The following is a 14,677-nucleotide window of genomic DNA, read 5'->3' on the forward strand; positions in this document are numbered from 1 at the left end:
TCTGCCGGTTCACTCCCCAGTTGGCTGCAAGGGCCAGAGCTGTGCTGATCCGAAGCCAGGAGCCAGGAGCTTCTTCCAGGTTTCCCATGGGGCAGCAGGGGCCCAACGACTTGGACCATCTTCTATTGCTTTCCCAGGCCATAGCAGAGAGCTGGATTGGAAGTGGAGCAGCTGGGACTCGAACCAGCGCCCATATGGGATGCAGACACAGCAGGCGGCAGCTTTACCCGCTAAGCCACAGTGCTGGCCCCAGGACTTTTCTTTGATAGATGACCTACAATTCCTGTCCCCAGGCTAATTTAGAAATCTGTTACACTTTATAATAAGTTTATCATGATCACAAGAAGACATTTGTTTCTGTTGGGATTAGGAATATCACTTAGTGGGATAGGACACAGTCACCTAAAATCTTGATGAAACACTCTAAGGAAGTAAATCTGATTCTCAAAAGCATCATGGACTTTGATCATTCCTAACTGGCTGCAAGCTTCAATGATAGGAATTCCTGTCTTTGTTCAAAAAACCCAGTGACAGGACAGCCAGACAAGTAGTGCAGTTTCCAATCTCACATAACCATTCATTGGGGTACAAATTTAGACTGTTCAATTTATTAACATTTTCCTGTTGATGAAAATAATGCAGAGGTATTAGAAAAACAGCAAAAAGATTTACAATGTATAGAGGAAATGAAAAACCACACAATTACCATGAGGAATAAGAAACCTACTTTTGTGAATGTTTTTGTTCTTCTGTTGGACACTTGGCTACTTTTAATTCAGAATTCTAAAAATGTAACATGAAGATATTTGTACATAAATCTTTGTCTGGATTTAGGATATATTTAAATACTTCTTACCAGATTCTCCAGCACCAAAATGATCAAACGGATTTCCTTCAGCATCTGGGTTTAGTAACACCATTTCAAATGGGATATCTTCCACTTGCCAATTCTCCTCGTCAACTCGGCATGTATACTTGTCTGCATAAAACACGTGCCACGTTTGTGGAGATGGAATCTGGGACACTGTCATATTATGTTCACTCTGGTTCATGGTCACTTTAAAGAGAAAGAAAATGGCATCTTTCAAAGCAAAACCCTCAAAGGTGCTCATTGTTTCAGAGACAAAAATCAATCTGAGGATGGAATCCTTTGTTTAGTTCTTACTGCTTCAGAAATCCTACCATGACCAGGGCAGGTAAACTGTAAAGTAGAGAGAAATACTGCATCTTAACCAAAGGAACTATCATCAAAATATTATGAACCATTACAAATGAGTAGAACTGTTTTGCTGAAAATTTTGAGTTTTAATTTTAAATGTTTTCAAAGTAGGTTAGCAACATTAAATGTTTTTTTTTTCATTATGGTAAAATATGTGCAACACAAAAAATCATTGCTGCATCATTTGTAAGTGTACAGTCTGTGGCAGTAAGCATATTGACAATGCTGTACAACAATCACAGTGACATTTTTGAAAGTTATTTCAGTTAAATTTACAGTGGAACATTCGACTTAGAAAATCTTATCTAAAAACTATGAATGACAAATACGCTGAAAAGATTTTCCAAAATCTTTTCCTGTTTTTTTTTTTAAATATGTACCAAAAGTAGTAGAAATAGAGAAATTACAGGAATATAAAGGTTATTATACTAGATAAGGCCTATACACAAGGCAGTGTGACAGAGTAGTTGGGGAAGGGGACTCAAAAATGTTGGTATCATACAGATCTCTATCTGAATCCAGGCTTCAGTGGCTACCTGCTATGACCTTGGGCAAACTACAGAAGCAATACCATCTTCTTCATCTGTAAAATGCAAGTAGTATAGGAAAGAGCTAATGCATGGACTAAGCCACCTGCATGAGCCACCTTGCATGCTCTCAGTCATAGAGTACTTGCTAAATTATTGTGACTCTCCTTTTCCTTTCTCTAACACAGGGTGGTTAAACTAGTAAGTCCAGTCACTCCAATCCAGAGTGATCTCGCTCCCACCAGTGCACTTGAAAACATGTGGGAACAGTTTTGTTGTCACAATGGCTGTGAGCATACTTGGAGGGGAGCTGTGCTGAACTTCACATAATACCAGGTAAGTCTCAACAATAAAGCGCTTTCTTTCTAAAATGCCAACAGCACTCTCTTTTAAGAAATACTAAATGATACTTCAGATCTAAAATGGGATCCTGCTTAAGAGGCACTGACTAATGTGATGAAGCTGTGGGAATACAGTGTCTCAAACTCTAGGGAAAATGAAAAGAGCTGTAGAATTAGAACAAGTTTTAGCCTTGCAAATCAGCAAGTACACAACATCCTCTCTACATTTGTTTCTTCAATAGTAAAATGAAGACACTTGCCGTGCCTGGCTCAGAGTGGAGACAGTCTAATTCCATAAAAAAACCCAAGATGACAATTGGCCCAATTCCCAGTGCGAGCCTGCTCCCACAACATGCTGGCAAAGGGGGTGACCATTTGCTCAACTGTAGAAAAACACTGTTATATGAAAAAGACCCTTCTTGAGGTAATTGGAAATGTGCTTATGGAATAGACTTTAGAAGACATAATGAAAGTATAATACTACATATAATAATGGTATTGAGTTTATGGAAAAAAAATGTCCTTACTCTTAGAAGATGTATGACATACAGGGGCAAACTGTTCACAATACCGACAGATTATGTTTATAGGGTCCAATTCAAAACAAACTCATACAAACAGAAAATGTAACAAAGTATTAACAATGTTACCATCTTTTAACTCTTCTCTGTGTGTGAAAATTTTCCTAATATAAAATTGGAAGAATGTTATTTATAGGATCTTTATGAATGAGATACAAAGATATCCAATCTAGATTCAAATTTTGTGGACCTTGGTTTTACATTCAGGAATTTCACTCATTCATAGTTAAACTGGTGGCTGGCGTGGCTTAAGTGAAGTCGGGTTAAGGCCCTGCCTGAGATGCCACCATTCCATATGGGTGCCACTTTGAGTCGTGGCTGCTCCACTTCCAGTCCAGCTCCCTGCTAATGTATCTGGGAAAGCAGAAAGGATGGCCCAATTACTTGGGCCTCTGCTACCTACATGGGAGATCTGGATGGAGTTCCAGGTTCTTGGCTTTGTCCTGACCCTATCCCAGCTGTTGTAGCTATTTGAGGAACGAACCCACAGATAGAAAATCGATCTCTCTTTTTCTCTCCCCCCACTCTGTAATGCTTCCTTTCAAAAAAACAAAAAAGTTATACTGAACAAGATGATTAGAGTAGCACCAGCACAACATTGCTTTTATTGACTATTGTTAAGTTCACTGGCATTTAGATTATTATTATTATTTAATATACAGTTTCTGGGAAAGTATAGCAAAGACTATAGTTTCTGTTAACTATCTGAAGGTCTTAAAGATTTGATACATAATCAATAAACGGTTCAGAAATAAGACTGCTTAAAAGTACAATTTTCAATTACTGAACTGGGACTTCATTATCTGAAGTCTTTACTGTGTTGCTGTCTTATCATTTGTACTTTTTCTCTTAGAAAAATATTATAAAAGTCACCATTATATTTTCATCAATACACTTTCACATGTTGCACCTTAAATTATGTGTATTTACATAAAACATAAACAGAAGTGTGCTTCAGGAAGTGGTACTAGCCTTCAGTCTTTGTTTCACTGTCTTTTTCAACAACCCTCTTGACAAAACTGTGGATTCATTGTTTTTGAGACAAAAGACTACAGCACAGCACACATATTCTGTGCTGGTGTAATTAGTACCTCAAATAGTAACAAACTTGAGTTGCAGCAAATGCTGCTGAATTGCTAATTGCCCAATCACATTAAAGAAGCAAATGATTACTGCTAACCAACACACACAAAATAATACTATCACCCTTAAATGATTTATAAAATTTACCAAGTATACAAAAGAAATGATATATATATATATTGTAAAGCAAAAATATCAAAAAGTTTTCTATACACATTTAGCTCCCATAATCTGACAGCAAACCTCTCTGAATTTGCTTGTTATATATTTCTTAGATAGAAACAGATTATTTTTAGTGCTTTTAAATGTTTTCTTTGCTTGTTCTAAAAACCTATAGTTTTGGGGATGGCACTGTTAAAGCCATGGCCTGAAGCGCCAGCATCCCATATGGGCACCAGTTCAAGTCCTGGCTGCCCCTCTTCCGATCCAGCTCTCTGCTGTGACCTGGGAAAGCAGTAGAAGATGGCCAGAGTCCTTGGGCCCCTGCACCCGGGTGGGAGACCCGGAAAAGGCTTCTGGCTCCTGGCTTCGGATTGGCGCAGCTCGGGCTGTTGCAGCCATCTGGGGAGTGAACCAGTGGATGGAAGACCTCTCTCTCTGTCTCTACCTCTCTCTGTAACTCTGTCTTTCAAATAAATAAAATAAATCTTTAAAAAAAAAAAACTATAGTTTTTAGGGTTTTTCAAAAAATTGATGCTTTATGACATCAGAAACAAAGACTGAAAAGGAAATTCTCAAACATTAATTTGGGAGTCACACAACATTTGACACTAGGGACTTTACAAATCTGCTCATCTTTGCAGAGTGCACAGCAGCAGGAAGGCCATACATAGGAGCGGGGCACAGTTAATGGGTTCATTAACAAACAGGTCAAGGCCTATGAATTCTTAGTCTCATTAACAGCCAGGAAGTATACTTCTTACAAGGATTTGCATACTTGTGGCACTATGACAGCATCATTAATTTAGGAATATACTTTTTGTCTCAACGCATCCAAGCTACTAAATCGTAGCATAAGATAAATAAGACCACTAATGTATAAAGGAGACAGGAGATGTTCTTAATGTGGGGAGCAACTCGGACTAGACTAAGTTACTCGGATTAAGACTTATTCTATGCATCTGCTCTCCCACAATATGGCGCTGAGAAGGGAGAAACAGCTTCTACACAGCTGCCTCCAGTTCAACCAATAAACTGTAGGACCTGCTCCTGATTGGAGGAGAGCAGCGTACTCGGCGTGTGGGTAGCAGAGTTGGGATTGGTGGAAGAGGACTATAAAGGAGGAGAGAGACAACATGCACCAGGAACATCTAACGGGAACATCTATCTGAAGGAACACCTGTGCAGCCCCCGAGAGAGCCGGCCGGCGGTGTGCCACTCTCCTGCGGAAGTGGGGAAAGTGGCTAGGGGGAACCGCCCTTCCACGGAGGTGGAAGGGACAGTAGCCAACCTGGGAAGAACCAGCAGCAAACCCGGGGAGGGCCGAGCAGACAAAAGAACAGCGCAGGGTCCTGTGTCGCTCCTCCACAAAGATGGGGAGCGACATAATGGTGCCGTGACTCGGATATGAAGCCTAGGCAGGGTTTAGTGTCGTTCCCCCACGAAGATGGGGAGCGACACTTAACATTTGGAATTTGTTATTGGAAAAAGAATTGGTGAAATATATAGAAAACAGTGTATATTTATATATGTGTGTATATTTATATATGTATTTATTACTTGGTTTCAAGCTCCAAAACTCTTTATTTCACTGAAATTTCTGTTTATTGATATATTCTGTTCCCTAATTCAAAAGAATACCCTTGCAATCAACAGAATAGAAGAGAGGGAAAATAATAAAAGCAATGGCAGCAAGAAGTTTCATCAAGTTATACTCACATACCCATAAGTGACTGCATCCTAGAGAATTCTATTTAGAATCACAGCACTGTAGGACTATGAGGAAGCTGAAGAAACTTAGTACAACTTGCCTGTTGCACCAAGAAGAAAATTGAGGCTCCAAGACAACAAGCCCTTGTCAGGTCACTGGCACTGACTTACTTTAGTGGCCTTCCTATTGTACCATTCTGGCTCCCCACGCAGAACCTCTGGGAATGCAGGAATGTGACTGAAGCCAAAATGACATATTTGCAAGTGTAGACAGTATGTGGTAAAACACTGACCATGCGATACAAGACGGCAAACCAATATTACTACAACTCAAAGCTGCCCTGCAAGATTTTATTGGAAAAAGAAAACATCTTTGAGGTGCCAAACAAAAAACAAGCAACCTACCAACCAATAAACCCCTCAAGCACTGAGTTCTATGCTTATTCTTCCTAAAATGATCAGTAAATAACTAAGCACGAAAGTACCAAAAATCCTCATTCTACAGTGTCATCTATTTAGCACTCATCATACTTATCACAGTTGCAACTCCACATTTATTCTCACTGATCCGATACATTGCTGTCACCCGTAACCAGCCTTAAGGATACAGCTCACCAGTGCCTAGCATAGTACACAAAATAATGCAAGTACTCAATGAATGAATCAATGAACAGACTAAAAGAGCCTTACTGTAGCTCTACTTGATTGATTTTATAATAAATAAATATAATATAAAGTAGTAACTGTGATCAGGGCTTTGCAGGAAAGCCAGAAGCTATAAAGACTTAGGCGTTACCTTAATAGGATGCCAGAGAACATGTGCAATGGCCCATAAAATAAATAATAAATATGAAATAAGTAATAAATATGGAATAAATAAATAATAAAATGAAATGAGAGGGGGCAGTGCTGTGACATGACTGGGACAAGCGGCAGCCAGTCTGTGCTGGCTTGGTTGCTCAGGTCCAGGAGGCCTGCTGTATGCTAACAGGAGTGAGAAACCACTCAGAATTTTTTTTTTTTTTTTTGACAGGCAGAGTAGACAGTGAGAGAGACAGAGAGAAAGGTCTTCCTTTGCCATTGGTTCACCCTCCAATGGCCGCCGTGGCCTGTGCGCTGTGGCTGGTGCACCACGCTGATCCGATGGCAGGAGCCAGGTGCTTCTCCTGGTCTCCCATGAGGTGCAGGGCCCAAGGACTTGGGCCATCCTCCACTGCACTCCCGGGCCACAGCAGAGAGCTGACCTGGAAGAGGGACAACCTGGACAGAATCTGGTGCCCCGACCGGGACTAGAACCCGGTGTGCCGGCGCCGCAAGGCAGAGGATTAGCCTAGTGAGCCGCGGCGCTGGCTGAGAAACCACTCACATGTTTTAAGGGTGTGCTGTGTATAACATGTGATCATGCTGTTTCCAAAGGACATTCTCGTTACAGAAGGGAACTGGCATGACTATAGACTGGGCAGCTAGGAGGCTATTGTAACAGTACAAAGAGATGACAGCAGCTTGGGAAAATACAGGAGGCTAGAGAAAAAGAAAAATAGATGAATTCAAGAGACATTCACACATAAAATCTCACACCCACTGATAGACTGGAAGTAGGTAGAGAGGTCAAAGTGGGGAGTGTTAGAGGTCTCCTTTGGCTTCTTGCTTGTTAATTGGGTGGATGGAGGTGCCAGTTCCTGAAACAGGGAACAACGGAAGAGAACCAGGTTTGAATGCAAATGGCAGTGGGTTCAGTTTGGACATTATTAGAGCTGGGATCCAAAGGACCTGAGCTTTTATACATACGTAGAACACTTGGATGAGCAAATTGGTGTGGAAAGGACAAGATAACTGATAAATAGCATCTGCACAAACGTCCCAGAGTTCTGAAATTCAGGGTTGAAGTAAATAACTCTAGGTAATTGTCTCTCTGAGGTCACTCAGCATTCTGTGATACCATCTCACAAAGCTGGCGGAAGGGCCCCCACGATGGGCGGGTGGCAAGGATCCAGGCCCTCTACTTTCATTCCTGTTCTAACAGTCTTATGAAGGAAGCAAACAGCTGCTAAGAATAAGACTGAACATCTAGAAATATGAGTGTTTTCCTAAAAGTGGAGCCTTCCACGGCCTACGTGAGTCTCTGAACAATGGGGCAACAAGAGAAAGGAGTAACTCTCATATTATCTCACACATACTCCAAAATGCCAAGATTTCCTACAATCAACTAAACTTCCAAAGGGTAAGATGGTACGTGTTCTTTGCATTCACTCTGAATAGCTAAAACCCTAGTGCATGGAACACTGTTGACAAGAATGAGATCAAGGATTCAAGCCACTAGGTTATGGTATATGTAGGCAAACCCAGAGGTGCACAAATGATGTGGTCCTGGTTCAGCACTTTGTCTGTCTCATTTCACTGAGTCTCACGTCCCAGTGAAACAGCATCACTTGGGCTAAGTCACACAATTAACCGAGATGATATATGTTTAGCATTTAGCTCATTGCTAGAAGATGTTATGGCTACTGTACACCACCACTGGGTCAAATGTATCTGCATATTGGCATGAAAGATGCAAAGTGTAGAATCGTGAATGAAGGAAAGGACCCCTTCATAAACGATCTGGACTTTTTTTTTGTCCAAAAAATTTGAATAAAGGGGGGGAAAAGTATTCTTTTGAAACAGTGTACTTAAAATCCAGCATAGAACACACTAGACAAAGTATTATCAAAGTGTAATACATACTATTATGGAACAAACTGGAATGCACAAATGGACTACACTATACGTTGACATTAAAAATATATATATTTAATGGTCAAAGAAGAAAGGATATACTCACTTGTCAATTGGGCTTTGGATAATTTTTCATGACAGCTGTAATCATGACTGCTTTCCTGCAGCTTCAGCCATTCCTGGGCTTGGAACAGGTAAAGTTTAGCTTCTTTTCCTACAGCTACTGCTATGTTGTTGATTCTGACACACAGGAGAGCATGGTCACCTTGATATCAAAACAAAAAACATCAGCGAGTTTGATCTTGTATGGAGCTGAGATGGTAAGGCAATTCAACACCTTACTTATCAACACGGGAATTTAAATGGCAGATTTTGGGGTGGACATTTGACACAGTGAGTAAGATGCTGCTGGGGACACCTACATCCCAAATCATAGGACTCCCAGCTCCTCCGCTTCTGATCAAGCTTCCTGCTAGTGTGCATCCTGGGAGGCAGGAAATGATGGCTCAATTACTTGGGTCCCTGCCATGCCTATCGGAGACCTAGACTGAATTCTGGGCTCCTTGCTTAAGCTGGGTCCAGCCCTGGCTGCTGTGGGCATCTGGGAAGTGAACCAGTAGATCGAAGATCTCTCAGCCTTTCAAATAAAATGAAAATAAATACATTTTTAAGCACAATTTCTCTTAAAAATCCAAGTAAGTAAATCATGTTAGAATGACCATCACATTCAAGTGCAAACCATGTGATCAGTCAAATTAATGTGTATGTTTCTTTATAATTCAGCTGATGACAGTTAACAATTCTCTAACTATCATCTGGATGGTCACTAATAAAATTTCTGCTGCATTTTACAGAAACTACTCATGTCTTTTATGTTTATCAGAAATAATCTATAAACATTTCCTACCAAAGTTTGTTTTATAATGTAACATTGCCACTATTATACTTTTAATATAAAAAAAGTATAGGTAATAGCAAAAAAGTTTAAGTAAATGTGGTTTGGGGAAGACATTTTATACCTGAAACAAAATCTGATATCTGTGACTTTCACAAAAGGACTTTGAGAACAATGTACACTGTGAATAAACAGTACAGGCCTACTTGCACCCAACAGCTACGTTTAACGCCCAGATCAAAAGCAGCAAAGAGTAGTTGTCTCCAGGGAAAGGGATTCTGTTTTCAATTCTCTGTCTTCTGATTTGTTTTCTTTCATTACAATAATTACTTAAACATTTTAAATGAATTTAAAAGTCTATGACAAAGAAAGCCTAAGTCTCGTACACAAATCGATCACAATTATCAACAGCCTTAAAAGCAACTCTAAAACTCCGTTAACATCTTAAATTGAATATGAGTCAGAATTCATCATTTCAGTATTGTTTTAGTATTATTTTACTGAGTTGGAATTCACTGAAAGTTGGTAGTAACTAAATATATAGGTCTATATGTATGTTATATAAATGAGTATAATTCTATATATGAGGAAGAATTTACTTCTAACACCACATCCTCAATCTGTCTTGTGAAATCTGAATTTAGTATGTTTCTCCTCTGTACACAGAGTTTTATGAATTTTTACAGAGAGGCCTACTCTATGGCACAGTAGGTTAAGCCTCCACCTATGGTGCTGGCATCTCATATGGGTGCCAGTTGTGTCCTGGTTGTTTCTCTTCTGATCCAGCTCCCTGCTTATGGGCTGACAAAGCAGTGGAAGATGTCCCAAGGCCTTGGGCCCCTGCACCTGCATGAAAGACCCAGAATAAGGTCCCAGCTCCTGGCTTCAGATGGGTCCAGCTCCAGCATTGTGGCCATTTGGGGAGTGGACCAGCAGGTGGAAGATCTTTTTCTCTGTCTCTCCCTCTCTCTGTCTGTAACTCTACCTCTCAAATAAGTAAATAAAATATTAAGAAAAAAATTTGCACCAAAATATTTATTTTTTAAAGATTTATTTATTTATTTACTTGAAAGGCAGAACTACAGAGAGGCAGAGGTAGAGTGATTTTACATCAACTGGTTCACTCCCTAAATGGCCACAACAGCCAGAACTGGGGCTATCTGAAGCCAGGAGCTTCTTCCGGGTCTCCCACATGGGTGCAGGGGCCCAAAGACTTGGGTCATCTTCTACTACTTCCCCAGGCCACAGCAGAGAGCTGGATCGGAAATAGAGCAGCTGGGTTTCAAATTGGCTTCCACATGGGGCGCCAGCATTGCAGGTGATGGCTTTACCCGCTATGCCACAGCATAGGCCTCCCAAAAAACTTACTTAATTCTATTTCTCATAAACTTTTTTTTTTAAAAGATTCATTTATTTATTTGAAAGGCTGAGTGACAAAGAGAGGGGACAGAGAGCGCGAGACAGAGGAAGAGAATCTTCCACCTACTGGTTCACTCCCCAAACAACCACAACAGCCATGTAGGAGCCAGGCTGAAGCATCTTAGACTGCCTTCCCAGGAACATTAGCAGGAAGCTGGATCAGACGCAGAGTAGGTGGGACTTGAACCAGCACTCCGATATGGGATGCCAGTGTTGCATGCAGCAGCCTAACCCACTGTGCCACAATGCTAGTGCCTCGCATAAACTTTATGGAGTATCCTTAAATGTTTGGTAGTAATCACGAACTGCCAGGGGCCTCTAAGTCTCTCCGCTGGGCATTTCGAATAACCCATGTCATGGTTGCCATACACCCCGGACTTCCCAACACTGTCAGATTCCGTCACTTATTCCCGTGAGATTACTATCACTGCCTATACAGTATTGTGACAGTCAGTTGATTATGAAAGTGAAAACGCTGACAAAAAGTCAGAATAAAACTGTGTCTAGTGTTTCCTCTTCATTCACCCAAGGTATAGTCCACGTGGGATTCTGGAAAACTAAGTTGCATTCCTTTTCTATTTTAACAATTTCAGATTAAAAAGAAAAAAAAAACTGGTTTCCCTTCTTTTATTTATACTATCAATTCTGCAACTTCCAATACTTCAAATTCCCTTCCCACACCCCAGTCACTTCCGGTTTCTATTATCTTCTCCTATGAATTCTTTTCAGGCCAGCGTTCTTATCTTCTTGGCTGCATCTTTAAAAGACAATAAACCAGAGATCCTCGCTTCACCAAGGAAAATAATCCTTTGAAATAGAATATTAGTACCAAGAAAAACATTTAACTTTGCGGGATGTACCCTGATGAGGCAAAAAGTAAGAATGAACTCCAAATTCATTCATTCGAGATGTAACTACTGACTGTTGAGGGAGACCATAACGCTAGAGTCAAAGGCAGCTCTGGTTCCCTAAGGGCCAGAATCACGAAGCGGGTCACTCTCAACACGCATCTGTCAGCCGGATTCTAGGCCTCCTGGTGCGCCGTCCGTCAACAGCACCCTGTCCCGGTAGCCACTTTCCCGGCAGGAATGGAGGCCACACGCTCCGGTGTTCTGCTTGGGTTCTAGAACCCTGCTGCTGCCGTCTGGATGAGTCGGTCTTAGAAGCACACAGACCCCAGGAAATCGAAGTTCCCGGGCTTCTCCCTAAGGACAGCACGTCCGTGTTTGCAGTGTGGCCGAGCCAGGAGTGTGCCCACGACGGACCCTGGGGGCAGGCTCGCGGAGCAGACGTCTGTGCAGCCGTTTGCACGGAGGGGCTGGGGAGAGGGACACTGGGTCCAGCCTCATCGCCGCAGGGGCAGCCCGGGGCCTGGCCAGCGGCAGCGGTGCGCTCGGCTAAGAACGCGTCCCAGAGTCCGGGCGGCCGCGGCGGGGCAGGGCGGCGGCGCCGCCGGGAGCCCAGGTGAGGCGGCCGGGGCGCCGGCCCGGCCCTACGTGGCAGGGAGGGGCTGGGCGCCGCCGGGAGGCGGGGAGGGGCGGCCCGCGGGCCCCGCAGGCAGGACGGGCCCGCGCGCCTTCCTCCCTCTCCCCGCCCCCGGACCTACCGTGGAACTGGAAGTGGCCGATGCGCTGGCCCTGAGCGTCTCGGGCCGCGGCGCTGCTGAAGCTGCCCCTTAGGGTCTTGCTCTGGCTGCCCTGCGGCCACCAGCAGCAGGCGAGGGCTACTGCCAGCAGCCGCACCGGCCCCATCCCCACCTCCCGCTCCGCACCCACCCCGGCCCCTAACCGCCCGCGGCCGCCGGCCCCACGTCGGCAGCGGGGAGGAGACGGAGCCGGTGCGGCGGACCCCGCCTTAGGAGACTAAGAACCAATGACACGATCCCCTTGGCCAAGAGCTAAGGATATCCACCAATCAGGGTTCGGAGAGGGCGGGACTTGGAGATCCACGCGTCCCATCACTCCCCAGCCTTTAGGCTAGTTCCCGCCTTTTTTTAATGGAGAATCGGGAGGATGTTGCTTCAGGTTATGGCAAAGTGATCGCCCTGGTTGCTCCTGCGCGTCCTGTCATTGCGCATGCGCGGACGCCCTGGCCCCTGTGCGTGAGGCCTTTGAGCGCCGTGTGGGTGTCATAGATAACTGAGCAACTCTTGACAGGACCATTTCTGGTCCAGAGAGGGAAACTCCCTCAAAGGGAGAACCACGTTCTTGCTCACTTTCCTCCTTGGTGCCTCCCACTGGCTCGTCCACTTCAGCGACTCAGACACTTTCCATGCCCTAATGCGTTTTTCCTCCTAGGTTCCCTGTCTTCGTGACTCGCACCGCCCAGCAGATCAGACATCTGGGAATTCTGTAACCACCCCCTTACGCCTTCACAGCCTGTAGGTCCGATTACAAATGTTTTCACCCCTCCTCTGGTGATGGCAGAAAGTGGCAGCCACAGTCCGACTCACGCCGTCACCTACACGGCCTGTGACAACCAGCCCGGTCTAGTCTTATTTCTACCTGTCCACAGTCCATCTTTACCTCAGAGCCACGGAAAGATGCAGGAATCCAATTTGATGTCTCACTTCCCTTTGCCACTCTCTGTTGCCCGCAGTGCACAAATCCCCACCCGTACCACTGTCAGTTCGCTGAACACTCAAACTTCTCATCTAGCCCGGATCACTTGCAGAGCCTCCTGGCTGCAATACTTATGCTTATCCTACCACTCAGCCTCATGTCACCTCCCCTTTCTTTACTCCTCATTCCCAAGATAAAAGAAACCTTTTTCAAATCTTAAGTCCGGCCTGAGATTCCATTACTTCCCTAGCAGGGCAGGGCCCAGGAGGTACCGTAAATGCGAATTTTTGTGAATCCTCCACTGTGTTGTAAGCTCCAGTTGGTCAGAAACTATGCCCATCTTGAGGTAAGTAGGAGGTCAAAATTACTTCATGAATAAACAGATATAGATTATTTTCATTCAATGAGATTTTATAACATGTAAGTAAGTTCTCACAACAGACTTCACTGTTCAGAAAAGCACTCTTGAAGGAGTACCTCCTATCATATACTCGGCAGTTTCAGTATCTCGCTGACGAGGAATAATTAACCAAGCTGTGTCTGAAGGGCACTTCCTTTTTGGCTATTAATACTGCCTGCCAGGTTGTTGGTCGGAGCTCTGAACCTCTCCTGATTCTGAGTGCTGCCCAGGTCAGGAGTTGTTCTTTGCACAAGCAAACCCTGCTCACTTTATCTAAAGGTTTTCTTTGGACAGTGGTAATTGTAAACCAAGTGCTATTCAATTGGAGTCTTTTCACTTGAGGTATCACCAAGTGACCAGCCTGAAGCAAGAGTTCCTCAGAACAGAAAGCTTTATTTACTTTTGACAAATAAAAGAGAAAGTGGGAAGGACTAGTTCCCTAAAGAAATCTGCCCCCACAGTTGGCCAGGGCTTTTATACAAGGATTAGGGGAGTTCCCCGGATGTAGAAAAGGGAGAGCAAAGGGGCATTTGCTGCTCTAGCAAAGCACATCTTCATTCAGAAATCTGACTCAGACTGATCTCTTGCAAGCTTCCTTGCCAGTGGTGGTGGTGTGGGGTCCCGTCTGACTGCCATGTTGTAAGATAAGGCTTCCTGAAAGATCCTCTGAAAAACAAGCTCAAGTGAGTCAACCGGTTCATCCTCTGCACACGTTCTTGTGGCCTTCTCTAGCCTAAATCCTACACTCCTGATTGTGCAAAGATGGAATAAAATTGGTCCTGAAGGAAAACCTGAACACAGGCCTGGAACTCCATGAGACCCCTCCTCTCTCCTTCCTTGCCTCTCTCCCTTCCTTCCACAGAGAAAGAGAGAAACAGAGTTTCCATCCACAAGTTCACTTCCCAAGGTGGGAACTCAATCCAGGTTTCCCATATGGGTAGCAAGAAGCCAATACCTTGAGCCACTACCGCCCACCCCATAGCCTGCAATAGTGGGAAGCTGGAATCAGGAATCCCAGCTCAGATGTCAAACCTAAGCACTACCATATTTTATCCACTGGGCTCAAT

General features: G+C 43.7%; 1 protein-coding gene across 1 annotated transcript in view; it reads right to left on the minus strand.

Annotated features, from left to right (window-relative positions):
• GPR180 (G protein-coupled receptor 180) overlaps positions 1–12,485 on the minus strand; it is a 32,082-nt gene extending 19,597 nt beyond the window's left edge. The window contains exons 1-3 of the mRNA XM_051850543.2: positions 12,256–12,485; positions 8,442–8,600; positions 857–1,057 (exon numbers count right to left, since the gene is read on the minus strand). Of these exons, the coding sequence (XP_051706503.1) occupies positions 857–1,057; positions 8,442–8,600; positions 12,256–12,400 (505 nt within the window). The 5' untranslated portion in view covers positions 12,401–12,485. The remainder of the gene's footprint in view (positions 1–856; positions 1,058–8,441; positions 8,601–12,255) is intronic.
• Between the last annotated feature and the right edge of the window lie 2,192 nt (positions 12,486–14,677).

This window comes from Oryctolagus cuniculus, chromosome 9, assembly GCF_964237555.1.
Source record: "Oryctolagus cuniculus chromosome 9, mOryCun1.1, whole genome shotgun sequence".
NCBI classification, from domain to species: Eukaryota; Metazoa; Chordata; class Mammalia; order Lagomorpha; family Leporidae; genus Oryctolagus; species Oryctolagus cuniculus.